The 27,542-nt window shown below is 38.0% G+C and overlaps 1 protein-coding gene across 1 annotated transcript in view; it reads right to left on the minus strand.

The window, feature by feature from the left end:
* SLC9A9 (solute carrier family 9 member A9) overlaps positions 1-27,542 on the minus strand; it is a gene marked incomplete at both ends in the record, with an annotated part of 176,634 nt that overhangs the window by 106,893 nt on the left and 42,199 nt on the right. Inside the window, 2 exons of the mRNA XM_082287798.1 lie at positions 618-753; positions 23,505-23,610. Of these exons, the coding sequence (XP_082143924.1) occupies positions 618-753; positions 23,505-23,610 (242 nt within the window). The remainder of the gene's footprint in view (positions 1-617; positions 754-23,504; positions 23,611-27,542) is intronic.

The following is a 27,542-nucleotide window of genomic DNA, read 5'->3' on the forward strand; positions in this document are numbered from 1 at the left end:
GGCTGAATTAATACTTAGTTGGTTGCATTCTTTTTCCCAGAAAAAAGGAAAACGAAGTAATTTTGTCCAGTGTTATAAACAAACTGGCATTTGTTTATATTTGTGTGAAAGCAAGAAAGATCAAAATCACTGATCTTTCTACAGTAGCATTTTATATGAACTGTAAAACACAAGAAAAATGCAGGGCAACAGACAGACCTTTCACTTCCAGCTTGGTTAAACTGATGGACTTTTCAGTCACACTGGCACAGTGTAGTGTTTCCCTTGTATTTTTGTGTAACTGCTGCTAGCCTGGAGTTCATAAATAAGTTGCTGTACTTAATAAATTCATGTTTTAGCCTCAAAATACTTCAAAACACCTTCTATAAAATGCAATTATTTACAAATAGAATCATAAAGGCCAGAGTCCTGCCTAAAGTTAAATGTAAAAAAGAAATTTGTAGATTCAGACAAATTAGACTTCCTGTCAATTTATGATTTGTCTGTTTGTTTGCAACCACTTGAGCCTAGAGCGAAAGGCATCAGGCTCAAACTAAAGATGGTCAGTCTCAGATATTGCATATTGTTTCCAACATATATAGATTTGCTCCCTGAAAACAAACCATAAAGGATATTAAAGCTGTGACAACAGCATAAGAGGATCCCATGGCAAATGATCCAGCAAAGATCCCCAGAAAATTTCCCACTGACTGGAAGAAAGCAGCAGCATCAAAAGCATTAGGATTCTCCTTAGGACTGTAAATGGATATAGAGCTGAAAAGAAAACAAAGGGGTGAGGGAGGGAGAGAGAAAAAGGAATAACAAATTCAATCACATTGTAACAATTTTGGAATCAATAATTGAAAATGAACAGTTTTAGGCACGCAAAATGCAAAACAAGACTTCTCTGGGATAACAGCAGATGAGAGCAAAACAGATGGAGACTAGGGAGAGCCAATTTATTTTCATGGTATCACACTGGAAATAGTCTACTGCCAGTCAATAACACTTTTATATTAGAAGTGCCATAAACAATATTGTTTCCAGGCCAACACAACATTAAAAGGTGGTAGGTGGATAAGAAAACTGCAGGGAAGATAGATAACTTTGAATTATTTATTGGCCATATGTCCTCAGAGCAGTACATATTTGCAAATATCTTTGATAAAAAGTGCATCTCTGTGGCTGAGGTTCAAATGGGTGACACAAATCACAGCAGGTACCACACGTGCAGCAGCAATTTTATTACAAACCACCAAGTATTTCCTTTCCTGGTGCAACCCTTCATAACCAGAGCTGGAGCTGTAGCAAGAGCTCAGCAATAGGAAACCTTGTGGACAGAATGGATGTTGTCCCTCAGAAAGAAACTGCTGCATTTGTCCAAGGTGATCTCCTGTATCCCACCCCAGAGTGCAGCCGCCACAAGCATTTTGGAATGGGAAAGGATGCCACCAAAGCCAAGGGGCTGTGCACTAAATAATTCTTTGAGCGTCTCAGTTGTTATTTGCCACGAGTCAGTTATTACCCAGAACACCAGTAACTCCATGTACATATGTATTTTTTTCTTGTTGAAGAGTTATATTTAGCTGATAGAAAATAGCTCTAAGCCTCACAAAATAATTAAGCAACATTTTAGATCTTTATGTTCTCTTGCTTTGAGTACTTTCATGATTCTTGTCAAAGAAAATGTGCTGAGCTTGGCACTGGATTCCAGAATGAACCCTGGATTGCTGGAAAACAATTGGTATTTTAAGAATTAAAAATTTAGAATTTTTAAAAAGTTGTGAATATTTTAAGCTTTTGGATATTAAGAATGTGATCCTTGCAGCCTGATGTTCTTCATTTGGAGATAAGGCTTAAAGTCGAAGTTCTGTATAAAGGATTTTCTAAACAGTTGCATTGAAATAACATGAACACGTGAAAACAGTTCTGATGCCTTCAGTCTGCAAAAACGGCACAAGGATTCTCAAGGCATTTGGTGGAGCACCACAGATATGAGGGGTGAATGCTCATGCACTACATGAGGACTAAAATCTGTTCTCTCCAGTTACGCTGATTAGCACCACCACAAAATTAGTGAGATGATTTGTAGTGGAAAGTGCTGTTGATACGAGGACACAAAATACTGGTAGCAGATCAGCAACATGTTGCTGTCTAAATTTTCAGTCCTTTTTCAAGGGTGACTTTCTTAGACCAGGGGATCAGTTATAATTCTTTGTTTCTCCTGCCTAAAAGCTTGTAGGTGTGTCTTGACAGCAAAGCAGCCACTTGGTTCTTTGATGTTTGTCCCAGCCAAGTACACAGTCTGCAGCTGCTGGTCTGTTTCACTTAGTGAATTATAAATCAGGAAATGATCTTTTGTGCCAGTGGTGCTGTGGCCTGCATTGAGTGGTGAATTCAAAGAGGTCCTAAAATCAAGGAAAATGGTTCTATTAGAATGATGGGTATCTGACCATGGTAGGGATGCTCAGTAACAGAAAAGGTCTTGACATGGAGTGAAAATGTATTAGTCAAATGTAACCTATAGTCAGTAAATGGCTTTTTATTGAGTATGTCAATCTTAGGGCAAGAAAAGTTGACTCTATTTAGACTGGTTAGGGTTACAGTTTGCCCTCCAATCTACCAACAGGTTTCAGGTATGAAGAAAACTAGAAAAAAGCATGATATTCTTAATGTAGTTAATTCAGGAACAAATATGAAGTGACTCATTCTCACTGAGAAATTTTTCTACTCAGTGTGCCCCCCATGATTTTTTAAAAGCACCATATCACAACATATGCTCATTATGCTAACCATAGTTTCAGGTCTAAATCTTTCTACTGAACTCCTGTTTCCATGCAGCTCAAAGAATATCTACATCTACTTTTCATTTTGCTTTATTCTGTACTAGAGCTATTTATTTTTCTGGATATGTTTCTTTTTAGCACTAACATTTAATCCTTTCAAGCATCCAAAATACACACTGATTTACCTGGCAGTTTTCCTAGATAAGCTGCAATTTTACAGAATGGGATTTTATCCTGTTTATTCCAGTACTTCCTCCCAAACTAATTATTTGACCTAAAAACACAACTGCAAAGTTTAACACTGGAAAGAACCATAATTAAAATTATAGTGCCTCTACTCTTCTTCCTTTTCCTTGGAGAGCAATTCAAGAGGCCTGCTGGCATGACCTGTTGTCTTTGCTATCTGCTCTTTGTACAGAGGGGCTGATTGCAATTCTTTAATAAGAAGTGTGGGAGAGTTTGATACTAAATTTTAAACTGTGTTTAGTTTTCAGAGGCTTTCTAAACGCTGAACTAGTTTAAGAAGAAGAAGAAAAAAGAGTTTATTTTTGTAAATTTGTATCAGAGGTGGATTAAGGGAGTCCTCAAAGTAAGTGCAGTAGAGAACTGTTTTCAGAGACTGATAAATGAACAGATTTAATGGCGAAGGCCTGCTTTATTTGCCACCCATAATGAGAAAGAGTGCAGGGATAGGAATTAGAGATTTTTTTTTGGCTCCTCACTGAATGCTCAATATATGTATGTCACAGTCACCTGTCTGTATGTGAGCTTGGTAACCTCTGCCTCTCCTCTGGTTGGAGTCAGGAATAATACTTCACTTCTTGGCTGGTTCTTATAAGGATTAGCCAGCACTTTCTATATTAGAAAGCTATTTAACAGATCTCTTTTTATTTCCATGTCTTCTGTGTTTCCTTGAGCAAACAACATTGGACAGGGTCAAGTGCTTTCACAGCTTTCAAAAAAGGAAATATAGGCAATACTTATTTATACAATATATTGCAAGTTAGGGTGGTAGCTTTTGCTTGAAGTGGATGAAGGATTAACAGTCTGTGTCAGTAGTACCATGCTAATCATTACACTTCCCTCCCCTCATCTGTTAAGATCACTTTAGGATGAAAGCTCAGCATGACAAACTCTTTCTACACACTTCATAGGGATCTAATACTAAAGGTCTGCATGACAGAAGCGCTGTTGCAATAGAAGGCATCCAGTCATGTTTCCAGTTACATCTTAATTGAGTACTTTTTGCATCTTCAGTTATTCTTAAGCAAAATCTCATTTATTCATAAGATCTTTGTCTTCCTGTTAGTTTTCACAGCCTGTGAGTACAGCACAATGTATTTTCCTTGGAAAAAAGAAATAAAATGGAAAACATTTAGCATTACAGCAGATATTTTTCAGTAATTCATGCAAATTTTTTGAGGAAAAATATGTTGTTGGGGTTAAATCTTGTATCCTACTTTTGTTTCTATCCAAACCTGATGTACAGAGGGCTAATGTGGCAATATCTCTAAATAAAGAGATATTAGTCAGCTTTAACTAGCAGAACAACATAAAGACTCTCTGTTTTGATATTAGACAAAGTGATGCAACACCTGTATTGGATGAATTTTAGGAAAACACATTATGCTGAAGAAAATACATTCAAGCATCAGAAGGAAAATGTGTGCAAACAGCAGGAAGTTTCTAATAGAATTATGTAGAGTCAGTTATTAGAAATAACCAGTAAACAGACTGTTTTATTCCTGTCTTCCTCCTGTCTATTTGACCAACATGAAAATAAACAGCTCTGGAGAGGAACATTCGTTCCACCGGCTAAGCCAAATGGCTTCCTTTAGCCAGGTGCCCTTCTTTCTCCTTGCCACTTCGTCACGTGCCATGTAATACTGCCCAGAAGACAATCAGGAACAACGTGAAGAAAAGAAAAAAATACCTGAAAATACAGGAAGGTCAGATGTTCCCTAAAATACCTTCATTGAATAAAGTGGGATCTCCCTCAGGTGATAAATAATTATAGCACGACACGGTGATTTCATCAGCTGCTAATTAAGAAAAATAAAACAGGCCAGAAAAAAGTATTCTAGAGTTCAAGGTTGTTTTTAAGAGAGAAAGAAGGTTATTTTTCCTGAGATTATAATTATACAGAAAAAGGTAGGTCACTACAGCATGTTTGAAAACTTGGATCTTTCAGAGAAGTGGATTGAACCAAACAATTTCTGTTCCCACACAATTTTTGACTGTATACTTTTCCTAAGAGTGTTGGAAGACAGCCGAAAAGTCAGAGCTGTAATTTACCCACAATATGTGCTTGAACTAGAAGCCAGAAGTAAAACCCCATGCATGGCACCAGACACCCACACCTTCTCTTGGCAAGTCGTAGGCTGGTAGAGCCTTCTTAGGCTTCCTCACAAAAGATTTCACACAGGAAGAGCAAGTAGATGAACTATAAAGATAAAAACAAATGAAGTTTGGGATGTGACTGTGCCAAGCCAGTAAAAGCACGTATGAAGCAGAGAAGCTTTGCAGGCAGTTAAGGCAAAGAAGAGACACACCCGGAGCAGGAAGGCTTAAGGAATAGCAGAAGTAGTCAATTTTAACAGTTTTGAAGCAAATGTATGGAGATCTTCTAGACAAAAATTTCAAACAACAAACAAACTTATTGTATTTTTCAGATGTGTTAAAAGAGTGATCAGTACATTAAAAGAACACAGAGGAGTCTTTTGTACATCCTTCTGTATAAAGGAATCTGTCTCCACGGAATTAATTCCTGGCAATATTTGCAAACTTTTAGAAGTTTAAGGTTCCTGAAACAGAGACTTTGCAGAAATATAGATATTAAGATTTCTGTTTACATAGATCTTTATATAAGAACTGAAAAAGAAAAAGGTACTGGTAGTTGAATTACTGCCCAAGTGGCCAGCATTTGAACCTTCATTATGGATACCCAAAATTTTATTCTTGGCAACACAGCACATCATGGTTTTTATTCCACTTATAGCCTGGTTTCATCACACTGCTACTAGTATTATTGTTTTTACTTCTAGAAAAAGGTCTAGCAGTTGTTTTAGAAAATATTTTCTATCTGGGTTTACACTCTGTTTCTTTTTCTCTGTGTCATGGCTTATTTTCTTCCTCTGTTTTCTGACCATACTTTGTTCCTTTGTAGGCTTTTCCAGAATTTCTAAAATACTAGAGGACATTTTATCTTGATTACTTTAAACTAAGCTAACACTTACTGTTGTTGTATATGAGCTTTTGTTGTTTTTACACTGTAACTCTTTTCAGTTTTCTTCTGTGTCCAGGCCTGAGCTGACACACAGCAGCAGCTTGTCAGAGAAAACAACAAATAGTTTGTATTGTTCTAGGTAGACTTTCCCTAATGCAGACTTGGTTCTCATCTACCCCCAAACATCAGGGACTGCAGAAAATCTGTCATTCTCCATCCTTCTCTGTCTCCCAACCTATTATCCTTAGCAAGTCTGTTCTACCTCCTTAGGGAACCTTGGAAATCATCTATCCTGGTGATCCCATTCTTGCCCTAAAATTTCACCACCTTTGCCATAAAAGGACCTGGTATCTCACCCACCTGGATGGGGTTGAACTCAGCTTCCCTGGTGCCCAGAAAAAACTCTGCAAGTTCCTGCTGACAGAGGTGCTGGACACCCTGCATCCTTCTGATCCTGCTCAGAACTTGCTCACCACAGGGCTGCAGTCACTACAGACTCGTAGAAAGAAGACATGGGATGATAGTTTTGACAATAAGTAATGACCTAATGGGCCTGCAGGCAGAGCAATTTCAAGTCTAACATCATCTCTGATCTGGTGTGGAGCTTCTCTACCCCAGCGCATCTGAGAAATGGTGTGCACTGTCATCTGTACAAGTACCTTAGCTTCTCATTACCTTGTTCCAACCTGTTTTTATCTTTGACAGAAAGACATTCTGATGAACAGCAACATGGGCTTAAAATCTATGTAAAAGAAAACTAAGGCTTTAACAGTAAAATATGTTTGTGTATCTCCGAGGCTCGGCATAGGAATGTTTCATTCTCAAATGACTGCTATTGAGTCTAATTGTCTAATTTTCATAAATCTATTTGGAAATATCACAGTCACAGTGACAACTCTTTCCTGTCCCATATCTTTGTGAGGAATGAAGCACATCAGCAGAAAACAGATGGCTGATAGTGGGTCATCTGTGACATGTGCTGCATTCTGTGTTATGTGTCTGACTGTCCTTACTTACGAGCTGATGATATCAAAAGGCACATAATTTACATATTCCTGTGCCTGCAGATATGATCCTTTCTCGTTGGATGTCAGAACTGTAATCCAACTCACTGTTAAATTCCCATTCTTTTTAAACCTTGCATGAAGAGGAAAGGCCTGTGTGTATCTAGAGCAGCTTGAAGTCTGTCCTCCCAGTTAGGCTTTTTAGTGGCTTCAGCAACCGGGAAGATGCACATAGTGCTAAGAAAGTAGAAACAAAGAATCAACCAGCAAGGAAGAGATAAATGTATAAATAAATTATGATTGTATTAATACAAAGGGCTGGACTTCTCCCCTGCCTTGAATCTCTCTGTAATCACTTATGCTTATGCAAAATAGAACTTGCAAGGTAGAAGAGTTTACTGTAAAAAATATGCATTTTTTCTGCAAAGAAAACATGATTGTAAAAGTCACAAACCATCAACCCTCTGAGATAACAAGAAACAATGAACAAGGAACAAATTCTTCAGTCAATATCTGGAAGGAAAAATGAAATAGTTTTCTGTGTTATTTAAACCAAATCTGCTGCATGATGCTAATTGTGCCATAAGCGGAATTAGATGTGCTGTATGTGTTAACACTCTTGCTAATGTTGGTCCATGAGCCATCTTTTTGCCTCCCTACCCCTGCCACCCGAGCTGGGAGCTATCGTCCAGTCCCAGCTCTTGCACTTCTAGACCCACCAGCCAAACGTGTAACATGATCTAAAGATCTGTATTTCTCTGATAATAGTGGGCAGCACTTTTCTTCATATACAGCTACATCTCTATCTCCTACTAGCTTTACATTATTCTTCTTCATTATAGCATTCTTCACCTTTGTGTTATCTTTCAATTTTTTACTTGAGAGCCACTAGTCTCCAAAGTTACTTAGAAAAGAGCTGAAAAATATTTATCAGGAGCATTTACACAACCTTCCCTTTATGTGACAGTTCTTCTCATTAGCACAGGGAGATGAGACCCTGGAATAAGGATTTTCTGTGAAAATGATATATCTCTCTTGAAAGTCAAAAATTGAGTTAATGTGCAACTGCAAGTGTTCTGTCAGCATAGGAAAGAGTTTAATGTGTTCCTGGAGGCCTAATTTGATCTACGCCTCAGGTTTATTTGCACAAAAGTGGCAAAATGTGATACTGTGGGACTTCATTTACTCTACAAACAGAGTGCAAAGAATAAAACAGCAGAGCACATTCACAAGACACTGACTGATGTATCCTTAAGGGGTAGGGAAGGTGATTACTGGAAGAACTGGTAGTCTTAATTTAACCCCCCTTCTTTTACTAAAATTTTTGGGGTAACTCAAGGATGAGGTAACAAAACCTTTCAACTACCCTTGTCTTTTACAGTGACTTCACTCCTGCAAACAAATTATGCATTTATCTATGTCCATTGAACTCCACCTGCCTGTTGATAAAATGATGCAGGCTGATAGTTGCCTGCTTGGAGCATTACAACGCTGCAGCAGATTACCAGGAAATCACTGTGATTTACTGTTATCCTGCTCTAGAGGAGAAACTGCCTCAAATTACCCTTACAGTGATGAGTATCTGAAGTAACTCCACTGATTCAGTGCAGTTGTTCTAGATGTACACTGGTGTTACAAAAAAAGCAGGATATGACCTAAACGCTTCAAGGAAGGTTTTAAGCAGCTTGGTTAGCCATGAAGAATCCTTTGCTCTTATGGGCAACTAGCAGAGCTTAAATGGAAACAGTTTCCACTAAACCTTTATTAAATAATAATTTTCTTAGAATCACAGAGCCCATGATTTTGTTCAGGAGCAGTTTAAGATTGAAACAACAGAAAATGATGTATATTTTATGCTGATAGTATTCCCTTCATTTAGGATTTGAGTCATTGTCATAACACTGCAGGAGAACCCACTCGACCTGTGTGCACTGTGACATACCCAGGGATGAATAGCAACATTTCCTTTGAAATGACAGCTGCTTCTTATCCTTCACAAATGCATAGTCCTACTCACTTCACCCTCCTCCAGCATTTAAACCAACTTGTCCCTGAGATTTAGCCAGTTAAACAGTACTACAATATACTGTAGTCTTCTCTGAAATCCCCTTGAATGAATGTGAACAAAGGAGTGAGGGGCAATATCAGACTGCTAAACTGATGAATGGAAGAACATATACAGCAGGTTCTTATTTAATATTCAAAGGACCTTTTTCTTCTGTGACCTCTGCTTATGAAAATCCTGAGACTGATGCGTTCAAGGGTGGTGCAACCCCTGTCTTTTCACAGATGACGTTCCGAATTGAGTACACAGCTCAGTACTCCCAGAGACAGTGAGAGGAAGCTCTAAGTGCCCAGTCTGCCTCACCTCGATGAAAACAGACTCTTTGCTCACTGTCTCTCTCTTGTTGGTGGGACAGGAAAGGACCCCATTCTCACCACTGGTCTGCCAAGCCTCGGCTGTCCCATGTAACTGCCCTGCTTGAAGTGTAACAGGGTGTGTAAAGCTTACCTAGGAATGTTGAAGAGGAAGGACAGAATTGGAACCATGCTGCTGGGAATATGCTACAAAGAATTGAAAGGTTGAGAAAGCAGGAAAAAGAAAACTATCTTTGTGATTTCTACCAAATGCCAGTTTTTTATTCTACCAGTCATATATTCTATCAGATCTCATTATAAAAATAGAATGTATGAATTCTATGCTTTCATAGATTTTTCTCAGGCACAAGGTGTAATTTTGTTTTTTCTTCTGTTTTTCTTCTGTTACCTCCCTGAAATAAATTGTCCATGACACAAAAGTAATTTAATGAAGTCAGACTGTATGATAATTTTTTGCAACAAACCTAGAGCTTAGTATGTATGGGTACTCTTTGTCTTTTAAGAGATTTTTAAGCTACTGTTTGTGTTTAAATTACTATATCCTAGAGGAGATGGATGCTCTACTGCCAATACTATGGGGCTGTGCCAAATTTCTGGCCTATCAACAGCCTTGGGCTTCATCACTTCCAGCATGTGTTCTGTCAGAGATTAAGAAAAGAGCCCCTAGTCTACTGCCTTCACTGAACTTCAGCATCTTTAGGAACCTCTGAACAGAGCAGTACACTGGGGGGCCTGATGCTGGATGTAATTGATAAATATAAGGTACACTGAATCCCACAAAAATTAGAGTGGAAGTAGTATGAAAGTCTGTCCAGAGTTTTTTCTATTTCAGTGTTCTTCCCAGCTCTGCCTAAGACTTTATAATAATCCTTGGTATGTGGTATGTCATCCCTGTATAGTCTGTGCATGCAAAACAGATTCTTTCATAGTCAGAAGGGGGTTAAATAAGAAAAATCTGCATTTCATATAGCTTTTTAATATCTGGAGTACAATTTGTCTATCTCCTCCCCAGATTCTTAGAGATATATATTTTTTTTAAAGGATTAATGCTCCAAGAAATATTGTCAATAGATGCAAACAAAATGGTTCACATGATTTCTAATGTGGCCAGACCATACATTAGATGACCCTACCTCAGTCCTGACTTGGAACAACATAACCTTGAGGCTGGTGCCAAACATCCCTCTTTAGCCACATTTTACCCAGGAAAACAGTTCTCTTCTGTCAGGTAACACAGTACAGTGCAAGGGATAGGAAGGGCAGGACAATTCTTTTGGAACTGTTTTGTGTTAGCACTGCAAGCTGCCTATGGAGTTTTTCCTTGCAATAGTCATTAGCACGCCTCAAGGATGGGTCACATAATTTTTTCCCCCAATAAAGACACACCCTGTGTTCTCAGTTGTCTGTTTCTGCGCTGCAGTTGAGAACATAGCTGCTATGGGAACAGGATTTTCAGAGCTCCATACCACTATTGATTTTTCCACGTGCCCACCAAACAGCTGATAATTTCTGCCTCTTGCTAATCTGGATTTGAGTTGAGCCAGTAATCTAAAGAAGAAAATCTTTTTAATCTCCTGAGCTGTTCAATTCCACCTGAATTTCATTATTGAAAATATTTTCTATATTTTTCTTTTAAAAAATGGAACAGCTAGGGAAAAATGACTCGGGCATTGTCTGAATGAATACTATCCTGATAACAAAGCTTCTCTCACAAATATTAGTTCCACTTCTATTGCTTTATAATAAATGGCTGCAGCTGTTGCCAGGGCAATTTTAGTTTTTAAAAATGTATCCAACTGAAGACAAGGAATGCAGCTGTTGTTATGAGAAAGTCTAAAATAAATCCAGATGTGAATTGCATGATCTAGTGTTGGCAGTAATAATGTCAGAAACAAAACATGTTACATGTTTTGTTTTCTTGAGATAATGGAGTTGAGGATGGGGATTTAGACATATTCTGAATTGTAAGTCTCTGTTCGTGATCCAAATATAGCAAATAAACAGAATGAAATTTCACCTTAGAAAGAGGCATTTCATTTGCTAGAAAAGCTGGTCAGCCTTGCATAGAGAGTGGTAGTAATATTCCAGTAGGAAAAAGGGGGGCCTCAAGCTCTCCTCATTTACCTTTCTGCTAATATGCTAACATTTTATTTTTCACATCTTAACAAAAAGAAAAATACCAGCTATGGTAGAAATCCTAAAATTGCAATATTACCTATTGCTTCCTACCTTATCACTCTATAGCCTGAAGTTCTTTAAGCTGTTATACCTTTAATGTTAGAACATTAAAACAAAATTACTGGACAGTGGTCTATAAAGAAAGCATAATCCAACAAGTCCCAATACATGTACTAATAGTTATCCACTGGAAAAATCCACTGTGCTGGGAAGGTAAATAGTCCATTTAAGTCTCTTTTGGGAAAAAAAAATTTAAAGATAGAATTTCTGAGATGGTGATAGAAGAATAGGTCCAGACTTATTTGAAAGCGAGCTTTACCTCTGGTAAATGCTGACTGAAAAGCAATAGCTCAAAGCATGAGCAGAGAGGTGTTCAGAGGCAGCCTGCGCAGTCTGACAGGGAATGGGACTCGGGCAGGATGGCGCATGGGCTGAGAGGTGGCTTTGCATCCGTCTTGTACCTTTTCTCCTTGCCTTGGAGCTGCAAAAGCTGCTCTGTCTGAAGCCCTTTGAAACTGTAGCTGGCTCTCCACAGCCTCGGGGGTTCATTTCAGCAGCTTGGGGCTGCAGAGAACAGAGACGGGGCCGCTGAACCTTGCGGAAATTGGTTTGCTCAAGCGTTAAGTCAGTGCTGATTATGACACCTGCCAATGCCTCTTGGCAATCTGGAGGATTACTGAACTTCACTCATGGTAAAATTAAACAAAGAGAGGGAATCACCACTTAGGCAGGGAACTTGATGTGGATAGAATTTCAGTCCCAAATTCTAAAGCAATCAGCATAGTAAAACATTCTTTTTATCCTTAAGGATTACAGCAAGAAGAGAAAACAAGAAAACACACAGAAATATATACTCATTCTGTATCTCTGACTTCCATCTTTGGGGATATTTTACTCAAAATAATTGGAAGACTGTATTTTTTTTTATCCTTTGTGCAGGAGTTTCAAATGATAAGTCACCTTTAAGCCTTGCTACATAAACAAATGCCACTTGAAGAAAATCTAAAAGTTAATGGGAATCTTCAAAATAATCTGGATAATAAAATCCTACCCACCCTAATTTCCTAAACGTAAACCACTCGATCAAAGATACCTAATACCAAATATACTGGATGAGAGTTTTTGCTTTGATAAGAATTCATTATTCATAAGGACACATGCTAAGGCTTTTGGACACAACTGCCAGCTGATCGTGAATTATTCCTCACTGCCAAGATTGAAAGAGTTAAGGAACATCTTCCTTTGTTAAAATTAAGGTATATGCTATTGGCCTATCCCATGCACTGTGAAAAATCACACAGAAATGATAGGCAGCCAAACAGACAATTTTTCCTTCTGGCTTTGTAAAGACTCCATTGATTTATGGACAAACGTGTGGTATAACACATTAATTTCCACCACTTAGTTTAAAAATAAATACTTTCCCTAGACAGGAAGTTCTATGAGACTTAAACACAGCTATTAATAAGAGGAAAATAATTCTGCCTAGCTTCATAACCCTCATAATTATTGGAACGTAGGAGTCTTACCTCAGAAACTTTTGCATTCACTCTAACAGTGCACAATGAAAATACTCTCCAAGCTATGGACTAAGTCCTGCTAATGCTAGAAATAAAATATAAAACTGTGAACATCCTATAATGAGAGTTTGGAAATACCTTTAACCTTACTCTCTAGGAATAAAAATACTGTAATAAAGAAGATGTACACTGTTAAATGGCTCAGGAGGCTGAAATTTTCTTCAGGAATATTTTCATCTAGCTGTAACCCTCTCCCAGTGTGTTTGAGGCAGGGAACAGCAGCCTGCTAGGCACTCTATTATTCTCATTTCTCTCACTATTGCTTCTGGCTGTGCTTGCTACAGATCAGTAGAACAATGTGGAAAGAAAGAACTGTTTGATTTCTTTTAAGTGAAAATAAAGTAAACATGAAGTGAATGGGGATACAAAATGAAAATGCTTTAAAGTCTGAAAATTATATCACTTTTGCGAGATTTTGTAATGGAGAAATTACTAAGGGAAAAATGTGAATATCAGTTTTATCAGTGTATTATTGGGATACTACTTTGTTCAAAGTTTTAATCATATTTAAACATTCCTTTTCAAAATCCAAATTCTAGTGTTACTATGACTCCCCAGAAACGTGCTGAAATTTCATTAGGAATCCAAATAACATACACATGTATATTACATTCAGAATATGTAGATCATTATAATTAACAATTAGTTAGGGAACATCAGAGTTCCAAACACATTAAGAGCAAACTGATAAAAAGACTGGATGTCTTTCCTTGGTACAATGGTCTTTACAGGGAATGCTCATAAGTCCCATTGCCCTAAAAACAGCAGAAATGAACCAGCTCTGTCACAATGAGCTCTCTCAGGGCCACTTGCGCAAGTGCTGCCCTGAGTCTTTCCTGTCTCTGTCACGGCTCGTGACTTTGCCAAAATGCTACCATTGAGACATCATGGCCACGTTGCATTTGTAATTTCCATGAAGATTTTTTTTTTTCTTGTCATTTTTATTTTTTTCCCCTCTAAATTGGCATTCTGTAGAGCCAGTGTAGAGAAAATACCTTTGTGCTTATCTTGGACAGAAACCTTACAGCAACATAATTACAAAGCTTTCTCACTGTACCACTTTGAAATTCAGACTTGTCATTTCTAAGGGGAGGAAAGAGGAAATTACCCATCTGTTTCCTACATATCTTTCGCCCTTGTGAAAATGTGACAAAATTATGCAAATTTTTAAAGGTTTCTGAAATGTTTAGTTGACAAATCTCAGTGGAGATCTGATAAACTTCATCAACTAAAAATCTTCCAAGATCTCATTTTTTTAGGCATGTACCATCTAAAACTTAAATATGTGTTTTTTCCCTGCAACTGCTGGTCCCCAGACTCAGCCAGCTGCTGTCCCCAGCCTTCAGAGCTGACCATCACATCACCCCTCTTGTCCTCGTTATCTCCTCTGTTTGTCACAACGTAGTAAGAAGGATAGTGAAGAGGTGCTTGCACCAGAAGTGAAGTCAGGCTCTCTCTTGGCTTTAGGGTATGAAGGATGTTGGAATTTACAGTCCTAGATTATCTCTAGAAATAATTTCTTTCTATCTCTGATGGGAGACCTAGGCACTGGTGAGTGCAACAGAAGTGGTGGAGTAGGTCATGCAGCTCAGGGAAATGGGTAGAGAGAGATGGGGAAGGTGACCATTGTCTTGTGAAAAGATAAAGGAGAGAGAAGGAATGAGATCGAGACCAGTACAAAAGCAAGTGGAGACAAGGAGAGAGTGGAGCTCTGTAACCACTGGAATAGATTCTAAGAATAGAAATTTGCTGAGTCTCAGCATTTAAGTAGCTGCAAAGTGCAGTAACTAGAGGTTTGCAGTCACTCCTGCTGTGCCTGGCACTGAGGGAAGGCAGCTGGTGCTACAGTTATCAATTATTCTCTTTGCTCAAGTGACAAAAATATATCCTGAAACCACTAAAGTTCCTAGTCCAAAAGGTGAAATGCACACTGAAATGATGTCTTGGGTATGGAGAGTGGGGGGTTTCTGTGTATGAAAAAAGAAACTTAAAAATTACATTTGATTAAAATGTTTACAAAAGGTACCTCTCAATTCCTCCTTTGAAAGATATGAAAATTTTTGGGCATTATGTAATTTTTGAATTTTTGAATTTTTGATAACATTTGCATTATTTTGATGTGCTTTATGGACCGTTCCCCATGCACAAAGAAAAAAAAAATTATTTGCACATATGCACATGCAAAATATTTTCATGGTGTGTTATGTCAGTTTTAACAGCCTCAGTAGCTTAAGGATTTGAGTCTTAAAAGATAAAGGCTTGCAGCAGGAAGCAGTTTGCCTGATACTGTTGGTAAAAAAAAAAGGCTTAGAGCAGGTCAGAATGATGAAATTCAAATTGAACTGTAGCACAAAGTTCTGGAGGGGTTCACAGAGGGATCACAAGACACATCAGTCTTTCCTGGTGTTCCTGGGTAGCCACAGGAAATAGTCCATTCTCCCACAGTAGGAATGGGTTCTTCCTTCATGTAATCATAACCTTATTGCCAAAGAATAACAGATTTTTTGTGGAGTATCCTGTTGTGACAAACTCTCGTCTCTTTGAGACAGCTGTGCTCTCCAATACTGTATTTCTGGGAAGGATTTGGGCAGGGAGTAGGTATTGGTGGCTACCCTGCAAATGAAATGGTGGAAAGGTCTCCCTCACCTTTCTGACACACACTCCTCCTTTGTCTTCTCTGCCAGGAGACATGAACTGTATGTTGTTTTATTGCAAGAGCCAGGCAGACTCTTACATGCAGTATTTCATCCAGAGAGGATGAAATGAGCTTTCTTTTGGAGTACTTCAAGGGAAATAATATCAATACTATCATTTTAAACTGAAAGGGAGTTGTCTCTGTAAGTAAAATTAGACTCTGTATGTAATTATCTTGCTCTCAGGAAAAATCTGTCTCATTCACTAGAGGTAGGTTATCTGGATAAGAAAAAACATCTGGAAGAGCTCAAAAACCAGGCTGACTCGAACCAGGGTGTAGTTCAGTTCCGAAGAGTTCCCAATAGAAATCTTTGAAATGAAGAAGCTTTGATGCCAGTTTGGTCATTTGTAGGGAAAGTGTAGCTAAATAATTTCCACTTAGGTGTGATTTGCAAGGACTGCAAGCAACATTCTTAATTCTGGACTTAAAACTTATGTATCTGTTTGTGTATAAGTGGACAGAGATACCTGCAGCTACTCTGATTTGATTGGGTCTGACAAGTACAGACATTCCCAGCTGATTTGAGCTAACCTATATCTTCATAAATCCCTGAGGGCAATCTCCATAACACTGCTCACTGAAATCTACTCTAGCTTAGCAGTCTGCCACTGAAGGCTGCCTATTCAAATAAATTGCATAGATAAAGCAGTGCCAATTAGAGAACTGTAGTGGGCTGACCCTGGCTGGATGACAGGTGTCCACCCAGCCACTCCATCACTCCCTCCTCTGCAGGGTGGGGTGGGGGGGGAAAGAAAATGAGATGGAAAAAGGCTCAGGAGTGAAGATAAAGGCACATTAATAAACTAAAAGCTGTGTGTGAAAGCAAAGGAAAACAAAAGTTTTATTCTCTGCTTCCCATTGGTGGGTGATGCCCAGCCAAGCACGTGTAGCAGTTGCTCCGGAAGATAAATGCAGTAACATTTATCTGCCCCTTCCTCCCTTCTCTTAGCTTTGATTATTAACCTCATCGTATGGTATGGAATATACCTTTGGTCAGTTTGGGTCAGTTGTCCTGGCTATGTCCTCTCCCAAGGCTTTGCCCACCTCCTACCATTGGGATGCTGGAGAGAAAGCACTGATGCTGTGCCAGTGCTGCTCAGCTGCAGCCAAAACACTGCTGAGTTATCAACACCTTTCCAGCTCCCAGTACAAAGCACAGCTCTGTGAGGGCTGCTGGGGGGAAATGAACTCCAGCTCAGACAGACCCAGCACCACCGAGAGTAAGAAGACCTTTAGCATATATTAACTAGATCTAAGTAACATTTTAATATGACATTAATACTGGAAAAAGGGATATGAAATACTGAAATATGAAAAACATCGAGGAGTGAGAACTCCTGAAAACATTCCGTTCTGAGTGCCCATTTTCATACCGAAATTCCAGCTTTAACAAGCATTACAGAAATTCAACAGCATTTTTTCCTCTGATTTGAGCATAACACTGGTCTGTACAGTAAAGCTCATGGAGGAAAAAGAAAAGAAGTTTTATTAAGCAAGGATATAAACATTTTATGTGGGATTTCCTCTATTCTGGGAAAGAAGCTCTTTTAAAGTTCCTGCTAATAGCAAGTTTGGTTAGTTTCCCAGTGCTCACATGTCCTGTTCCAGATGGTCAGTGACGTGAAACTCTAATTATCATCAACAAAATAAGCTGGGACTAAACCCTCCCTCAAAGGTAAAAAGAGCAGATGGACAACCATAATTTCATTATTATAGAAATAATAGAGAAAAAAGACTCCTCATCTACCTTTTAAAATCACTCACTACCTTGTTGCACAATTAACTCCTTGCTCTATTAATTTATAAATTACTCTGTTACTTGACTGGTTGAAGGGCTGCTTGGTATATAAGCCTTTCAAACAATATTGGGAATAGTAGCCAAATTCGTCTTGTCTAAGGGGAACCAGTAAGTGAAATGATTGGGCTGAGCTTCCATCCAGCATTTTGTTTCTTTTCAGGTTTCCAGGGGATTCTATTTTATTCTCCTCCACAATGTTACAGACATACCTCCTCAGGAATCTTTGTGGGAATAAAATCACAAATAGTATTTATCTGGAATGAGGCAAGCGTGTATCCAGAGATCCGGTTAGTCATATGTCCAGAATTGTAGGTCACAGACATTGAAATCCCTAAATATTTGTCAAGGATACAAGATCATGCAAGTCAGTACCATGGAGCAGCTCTCCCTATGCCTGTTGGGTTCCAGTGCTGGTCTTACTTTGAGCTGTGATTTCTAGGTCAGCTTTTGCAAAGGCAACCGCTCATCTAAACCTGCCACTGCTCAAACCGAGCTCATACAGGCCTCAGTCCCTCCAGGTCTGCCCACCTAGCCAATGTAAAGACAGCTACAAAGAAAGGGTCTGAGAACAACCCCCTGTATTTCTAGCAGAATCTCATTCCTTTTCTGAATTCAGATTCACTTCCTGATTGCAGCATATCGCTCTTTAGCATTGGCTGTCCTAATTCCTATTCTGTTGCCAGTGTTCTACAGTTCAGGAGCAGATTTTGACGTACTACTTAAGGATTTCAACACAGACATTCACAACAAAACAATATAAAACTAAACAATTGCATCAGAGAAAGATAATCAGGTTTTCCTCTGCATCCCTGTGAGTAAACAAGCTTTTCTTCCCTCTGAAGAGTCCTAGCAACAGGTTTCTGTATCACTGTCATGATCTGTAGTTACACAATGTGCCTTATCTTTGTTTCTTGCTTCTTTTTCCTAGCCATGACTTCACAATGTCCATTTGTTGCTTTCACCAGCTCATTTTCTTACATCTTCATTTCACCATCTCTTCTCACACAGAGAAATCTATTTTCTTTGAACAGGAAAATGTTGCATGTGTTGATACTTTTTACCTTTCTGTCACCTGTCTGGTGGCACAGGTGTTTTTATTTCCCTCTTTCCTTCCTGGAAGGGCTCTGTGCATGCTTTGTACAGTAGCTGGCAGGGAATGAGGCTTTTATCCTTTTGAAAAAAATTACCTAGGCTGAAGAGTTCTATGTGTAGGTACACTAAAGCTCTTAACTGTGTGTACATAAAGGCCCACTTATGCATAGAAGTGGCTTTTTACACTATTTCTTATGTACTGATATGCCTAGGATGTGTGAATAACATCTTGTCCGCACTCAGATACATGTTGAAAATAAATAGAACTTAAATGAGTTTCTTTTTCACTCCAGTGGCTGAGATAGTATGGTAAAAGACACTAAGAATTGCATGAATATAGGATTTAAAAAGTGGCTAAAAATATAAGGGCTATAGACAAACCAGCATTCTTTCTTTTCCTTATGTGATAACTCAATACTTTTTGCCATTTGCTAATAGTGCAAATCTCAGCATGAGGTAAGGGATTCAGGCTGACAGAATTCCTTGTGTTCTTAGACTGAACAAACTCCCAGTTACTTACAGGTGGGGAGAAACCTGAGACAAAGGATTAGCTAAGAGAAAAGCCTTTGTTTCTTAATTGATACACATGAAACAACAGATTTTGACATAGTACATATAGGAAGCCCATGATGTCACTTTTAAAGGCCACTTTCTGAATATAACTACAGTTTGTGGGAAAAATATGATGTGAGAACATTCAGATGTCTTTCCTCTGCAACATTTGTTATTCAATGTGCTCAGGGATCAAACTGTGGCAAAAACTATGCAGAATAATGCTTTAAAAATGGAAGGGCAAAGGATCCAAATTAGAGAGAGTCCATGACAAAAGAAAGAAGAAAAATATAATCCTAGAGGGAGCTTCACATCTACTGAGATATGCTTCAAGGAGACACCCATCATAACTTTCAATGCCAATATTATTTCCCGCAATTCCCAGCTCCCAACTTAATTATTCAGCAGCATAGTTGCAATATCTGTTCTTGTCCTTTGCAGAACTGCTGATTTTAATATATAATACACAAGGAATAACAATAAGAAATTGTGAAAAGTAGGGAAGTAACGCTTGTAGATAACGCACAGTTACCTCACCGGGCCAATGACCACGTAAAATAGAGACTGAATATTTGTAACTGCATTTGAGGTTTGTCAAATATCTGTTTCTTCAGCCTCTGATTACATTTCTCTCTTGTGTATGCTACCTTCAAGTTCAATGACAAAATAACAGAATTAAAACTGCTGAAATAAAAACAATACAGGTAAACAAATACCTAGAACCAGAAAGGTTTAAAGATTCTTATTCATTTTCAAATTGAGTTCCATTATATCAAAAGAGTTTCTTATATTTTGAAAAGATCTCAGCTGTATTAAAATTAGTAATATGATGACTGTGCCTACCAGTAAGAATCATCACTGTGTGTCAGAAGGAATTCTCTTGTCTGCCTAAGATAATTGTAGGAATCACTGCCCGAGAAAAGACAACCTTAGAGGGTGCTCAGCACAAACTGAGCTGAACTCTTCTGAGTTATTTCCCCTGGAAATTGATACTGCTTTTCAATAAATTTGTTACCCTTTCAATGAATTAGTTACCTTTGCCATGTTATTTTTGAAAGCCCTATAGAAGCTTCTGCCAAGAAAGAATGGTTTGAGCATGATATTAACTTGTATAAGGTATAACTAGAATAGAATGAAAGTATTTTTTGAGCGAAGAAGATGTACTATGACTTGAGTTGGTAGATGTTCATCCTGGAAATATTTTAGAGGAACCATGAAACTACTTTTACCAGGATTTTCCTCAGTCAGTATTCTGGAAAACAAAGTATGTATGAAATATTTGTGGATAGCTAGTCATATAGGTTTTTCTGGCTAAAAGCAGACATGTTTAGTAATCTAATAAGTAAGGCTCTGCTATCATTTTTCTTAAATACTTTGAATTCTTGATGTTTATTTTCTGTGAGAGAATTCTCACAAATTTTTATTAAAAGGAGAATTTTATCCTAATAATGAAAAGTTGTAAAGGAACTCTGGAAGTGATTTCTATAGAAGAAAAACCCCATTCCATCTCCAGTGCCCTTGCTTAGAGAGGCTCTTGTGTGTGTGAGCTCTCCCAGATGCACAACAGCTTGTCAGCCTTCCTGCAGCCACGGCTGTCAATTTGAGTCACAGTGATCCCTCCTGCACAGATTATCTTAAAATAGCACACTATAAATGAAATCTTGCAATTATCACAAACACCCAGGTGTTTGGTGTGGCAGGATAGCCAGAGGAGAGTTGTTAAACTGGCCCAGAGAACTTGTGTCCTTGATTAGTATTTTCTGAGGGCAACTGGCCACTGTCTGTACACACTCTTGCAGAAACACAGAGCTCGTGCAAACTGCTAAATCCACAGGAAAAATGCAGGGGTAGCTGGTCCTGCTTCTGTCCTTCTTAAACTAAGTGAAAACAGCACAGGAAAAAGAGAGATTGGAGGGAGAAGCTGAAAGAAAGGAGAGAGATCAATCTAAGCCCTTGTTGGCAGACAGCCATACTGCCTTCACCTTGCCAAATTGCCACCTCCAGCCATAAGGGCCTCCTCTCTTTTCTCTTCCTGCCTCTCCTGCAGTGAGTCACTCCTGAAGACATAATCTCATTTATTCTGTTAGATAATGAAAGACAATGTGTATTTTCAGATTCTGTTTTTCTGGTTCTCATTATGTAGTGTACTAAATTACTTACTATTGCTTTTCCAGATCTGTAAACATTATTCTCACACCTTTTAAAATAGACTTCTATTGCTGTAATTATGAACATGTTGTGTTTGCACACAAGAATGGTATGGGTTACAGGAAAAAAAAATAGCTGTTCTTTTGCAGTGATAGAAAAACAATTTTCTTCATTTAAACTCAAGTTGGTTTAGTAGGGTGTTAATGACCTGAAGTTGACATTATTAACAGTATATCTTTACTTAAAATGCTACAGGAAGATTATATTGGGTTGAAGAAGCATTGCATTTGTGCAGAAGCTGATTATTTAAGCCAGAGAGTAATGAAATATGAAACTCATGGTGCCATGTATTCTCTTCAGTCTCTACAAATGACTATAGAAATCAAAGAATCAATCACAGTGAATATACAAAAAAATACGTCAGTTTTCCAGTGACAAGAGATTCTATAGTAAAGATTTGTAATCTCCCATGTACAGCAAAGAAGACATGAGAAGGAGATAGGCTGAGGTGCATAACCTAGACTTGAGTACTGGGAACAGTAGAAAATCATGAATCATGTACTGGAATACTGACAGAACTGGAATCTGATGGGACTTTTTAGATTTGTTCTCAGTTGAGTTGCTCCTTTGGGAGATCCGTGTGCTTTGGCATCAGGGTGACTGAACACTAGAGAGACTTAAAACATTCTGGGTTCCCTTGAATTGCTTGGAGCCTTACTGTTCCTTGTTTGGGAACCTTGCACTATCAGATGAAGAGTCTAAATGAGCTGAAAATGTCTGGGATGTTATTAAACAATGACAAGGGAGAGAGATAAAAATCTCAGACTTATTGCCACCTACATGCTTCCTTCCAATTCTAATAGCTGCTTCAATGCTTTTCTGTCTGTTCTCTCTACCGAGTTGTCTGGTCTTTGCTTAGTTTTCCTTTTGTGCATTTTATTATCTGATGTACCAGATGCTCTCCTAAATGACACATTCCAGCCCCAGTCCCTGGATGTGACTGCCATGCTGTATCTTATCATGAACGTCTGTGCTCAGACACTTGAAAATATTGCTCTTGCTCTGAAAACAGTGGGACGAGTTTAGTGTAGGTGCAGGTTACTAGACTGGTAATGGAGAAGGATAAATAAGAATACTGGGTTTTTTTGTATCCTGAAACAAATTTGGGAGGTTTTTTGCAATTCAGTTTTTATAAGTTGACACTCCATAGGGCTACAGACAAAATATTAAGCTCGTTTTTAAACTACTGTAAACTCTTTAAAAGTTTTTTTTCTGAAGGATAGGATAAACCCTAGTTCAAGGGACCGTGTCTTAAGGAGAAAGTTGGCACTGAATTCAGGCTTACTGTGAAGCATCTTCAAGCATCCTGGAGAACTGAATTTGATTTTGCAGTTCTGTTACTTTTAAGATTATCTGAGAGGATTATTTGTATTTCTAGCAAAGCTCCAGGAAGCATATAATACATGTAGAGTGGAGTAAACTTGAGATCCCGTTAATCATGTACTTAGCATCTGTGTTTTTAGGACAGCACATACTTGTGTGATTTTGGTCCATCATTTATGATCTGTTTGGGGATTCCTGAGAATAAAAAAGCTATACATAAATTTAAGATAACATTACCAGCTGAAGCTCTGCCAGCTTCTGTAGACAGAAGCAGAGAAACAGATACTGTGTATCACTGTGGTTTTACTCTTGGAAAATAATAGATTGCAAAAAATAAAAAGAACTGTCCTGAGTTTTATAGTTGTCCTATGTCCTAGGGGCTCATTTAGCATTATTTTTTCAAGATACCTTGTTAAGATGAGAAAAGAAATCATAATAAATTTAAAGTTTACCATTTTACAGAATATACTGATTTCTGGGTTGAAGAACATGAACTAAAATTGCATTCTGGACATACAGTTGCTATTAACAGTATTGGAATTCTAGTGTTTAACAAACCAAGAAAAATTCTAAAACTACATCTTTGTAACAAAACCTTCAAATGGTATATCTGTACTTGAACAAACTGTATCAGTGAGAATGATATCAGTGATTAAAGCTTTAATTATCTCCCCAAGTAAAGAATGGAGGTGGGTGTAACTTACTGTGTCAGCACGATAGCCACAGCATCATTTAGGACACTCTCTCCAAACAGGAGTGTGTATAAATCTGTATCCACATTCAGCTCATGGAAAATAGCAAGGACTGTCACTGTATGGAAAGAAAGCAAAGTGAGTTGTTGTTTTCATATTCCTCTGGCAGTTCAAGAAATAAAGCATCGTTAGAATGTTGGTTTCGACAAACCTAGTCGTATATATTGGCTAAGTGGATAAAAATGAGTTAAAAAGATCAACTGGAATATATAAGATCCTTACATTCATCAAGTCTATGAGTTTTGGTGCTTCAGCTGAGTTGGGAAGAAGCTTTCCCTCTCACACAGAGAATCTTACATAAATGAAAATGTCACAGCGTGTTTCGCAAGCACTGTGATCTTGTGACCACAGGGGAATAAGGGTGCTGAAAAGACTTGGGTTTTGCTGTGGATTTTGTGTGTGATGAGTAAGGGTTTACCTGTTTTAAGAAGGATAGAATAACACTTATCCATCTGTTATACATGGTCACTTAGGAACATGCATTGTAACCACCCTGTCCTGACCCATGCTCATCTTGGATGTAGCTCATGGGTAGCCATGGAGCCTCTGACACAGACCAGGATATCTGACACCTGGAACCCATTCTAAGGTTCCTTCAGCATATCAGTAGTTTAAGGTCCTTCCTTCTCCCTGAGTGAAATCCTATATTTGATTTTCAGTTTACCAGTGAAATAGAAAAAAAATAGAGTGTGTTGAATTTAAATTGAAGGTGAGCAAATCATTTAGATACACATCCCCAGGAGCATTTAGACATTTGGTTCATATTCAGGTAATTAAGTCCTTAGGCCTTATCTGTTTTGTGCCTCAGTTTCCGTCCCTGCAGACAGAGGATCACAGTCCTTCCTGTGGTCTATCTTGCACTTCATAATCTCCAGCTGAAGAAGGCTGTCTCTGTTCTGTGTGTGTATTATTCTAATTCTTCTTATTATTTTCTCTTTGCATGGACAAAGCAGAGCTTTCTCTTTTCAAACAGAATTTAATGTAAAGACCCCCAATTACTTGTCTGGTAAAAAGTTACATGGCAACTCACTGCTTCACTGGTACTCATTCTAGTACGTAATTGTCCAATTGACTCAGTCCTCATAGCCCAGGAATCCCAAAAACTAGGAGTGTCTCTGGGATGTCATGTTCATGTTCATGTCATGTTCAATCTGACATTTTAGAAATGAAAACTATATACTTTTACATTCACATGACTGCTGATAATTCACACAAAAGCATGACCAGCTGATTATGCTTTCTCTTAATAACATTTCTTGGAACTTTGAAAGTGTTACTGCTAAGATTTTCTAAATGGTACTTAAATATCTATGTAATCTCAAAATCAGTTTATAAACCCAAAATAGATTCTCAGTTCTCCTGTGAGATTTTATGTCAATGTGATCTCTGTTGATGTGTTATCTCTGAAGAATTTTGGAAGTGTTATTCTACAGATGACAATTTAGGAGATGTGTATAGCTGAACATTTGCTGATATAGCTATATTTAAATTAGCTAGTTATATTTAACCATCCTGGTAACCTCACCCATCTACTCCCACTGCAGTTATAATTTAAACTAGGAAAAGAGTTCTTTCCCCAGAATAGCTCAAAGGTGTAGGCAGAAGCTTTATTGACAAAAGATATTTTCTTGGTTCACCAACATCTATATTCATGTTTTTGCCTGATTAGCAATGCTGACTTAATATGCTAAATGTGGACTCAGTTTAGTCTCCTGCTCTCTAATGTCATTGGCATAAAAACAGACTTGTTTTCTAAACCTATTTGCCACTTTCAGCTTTTGCTTATTAGCTAATTAGTTTGGGCTTTCATTAATAGTCCCTGTGATAATGATAGAAGAAAAAGAAAACAGTAATTATAGTCCAATGTACTGCTGGGGTGTGTGGGTAGCAGGCCAAGCCAATTAGACAGATGCCTAAACATTCCTCTCCTTCCTCTTGCCTCCTAGGTAAACAACTTTCTCTTCTTGCTTTCTCTTCCAACTCTACCTCAAAAATATGACTTAAAATATTTCAAATGAAAACAAAATAATAAAGCAAGCAACACAGTAATGCATCAATTGCCTCTTTTGGGAGAAACTCCTCAGTTCACCCAATTCTCAGAAAGTATCTTCCATTTCAAATTTTTCCCCATTTCCAGGGGAGGTTATTGGATCTTCCACTGCTGACAGATATTTCTTTGATTTGTTTTTAAAGAACTGAAATGATGCTGGTTCCACAAATCCCAAGGGAGTCTAACTCTCTCTTCAGTATTCATACAATTTATAAATGCAGTTACTCCTGAATCATGTCTAACTCAAATCTCCCCTCCTGCTCTTCAAGTCTGTAATTTCCATTCCTAGCCTAATGAGAGACGACTAATTTGTCATATTTATTCCGATTTTCTTTCCAGCAGCATTTTATCTATTCAAAGACTCATTTCAGACATCTCCTCCCTAAAATGACTCACTTCTTTCAATCTCCTCCATTTAGTGTTTTCTTGCCCTCTAATCAGCTCATATCTTTCCTGAAATACAGTGCCTAAAATCAGATCCCAGTAATGTAGTTGACACTAGCTGTCAGGAAATAGAATGAAAAAAATGGGGTAGAACATGTTAATAAATCGTTTTCCTTTTTTTTTTTTTTGTTATGTATTGGTACTTTTGACTCATTTTCATATGTTGTAAACTTGAAATTGTTTTCAGAAGTGAATGCTCACTTATCTGCAATCTATGAAGATGCTTTAAGTGTAGCATTTATTCTTGTCTATTTTAAATCATTACAGGAATCATATTGAGTTCTGATCGTGTCTTTCAGAGTGTTTGCAATCTCCTTTCAGCAGAATATTGTACAATAAAGAAACACCCTCTGTTGCATTAGCCAATGCATTAATGAAAATGATGAATAGTATCTGTGTAAGAACAGAGAACTGCAGGATCTTTAGCGCATCCACTGTGTTTTAAGAGCTCAAGGAAACATTTTCACCTTGTTTTGACCACCAGTTTCTAGTCATTTCCCCATGATCACATTTGCCTTCATTAATTATGAGAATCGCTGGGCATAGGTTGGAATGGACACATTAAAAGGGATGTGATACTCTGCTATGGAAGAAAGTTAATTGAAGTTACCTCTTGATAGAATAATGCTCTAGGAACAGTCATGTCCAACAAAGTCACATCGTGTTTTGTCTAATGGATGACTTTAAAACTCAAGGGAAAAAATTTAAAAATAATTCTATACCACGGAAACATATCTAGTCTGTGAGAACTTTGATATTTAAGTAAAGACCGTAGATGCTGCACTGCAGTCAGCTCAGCCTCTGGCTTTCTGGAGGCACTGCTGAGGAGCAGTAAGTAGGGCCTGCTTTGTGTGTGGTAACTACTCAAATACTTGTATATTCATTAGATACAATATGTATTATAAAAATACCAAACTACTTCTCATTAAAGTACACAGCATCTCTTATTTCAGTGCAAGCATATGAGGACAGAAATAGAGATAGGTAAAGAACTGGCTGCAAGGACAGGTCTTTGGGGGAGCACTTACACCTTCTGTGGCAGTAGGAAACGGACACAGATAGAAATAAAATGTACCAGAGCTGCTCACTCAGAAAGGGCTGTGAACTTCAGTTAAAAATTCGGTGATGGGAAGCAGGAAATAGTGAGGCATCTATGATTTTCACAGTATTTATGCCAACAGAAGTCTGATTCACTTCTTCCTTGACTTCATGCACTGAGGTAACATCTGTCACATGCTAAGCCCAACATGATTTCAGTTGTACCCAAGTCATTAGAAGTGTCTGTGGAGCTGGTTTGTGAATGGTATCTTTTCGCAAATGTAGAAACAAACTGGCTTGTTATAGATCCCTGTAAAAAGTATATGTAACTGAAATATCATCAAACTACAACAATCCCCTTGCTAACTGTATTCAATGCTACTTTGCTGTTACTTTTAAAAGAATGAGGAACCTCAAAAAATAAATTAATAAAAGAATTAATAAATAAAGTACTGGTA

Source organism: Coloeus monedula (assembly GCF_965178545.1).
Source record: "Coloeus monedula genome assembly, chromosome: 10".
In the NCBI taxonomy this organism is placed as follows: domain Eukaryota; kingdom Metazoa; phylum Chordata; class Aves; order Passeriformes; family Corvidae; genus Coloeus; species Coloeus monedula.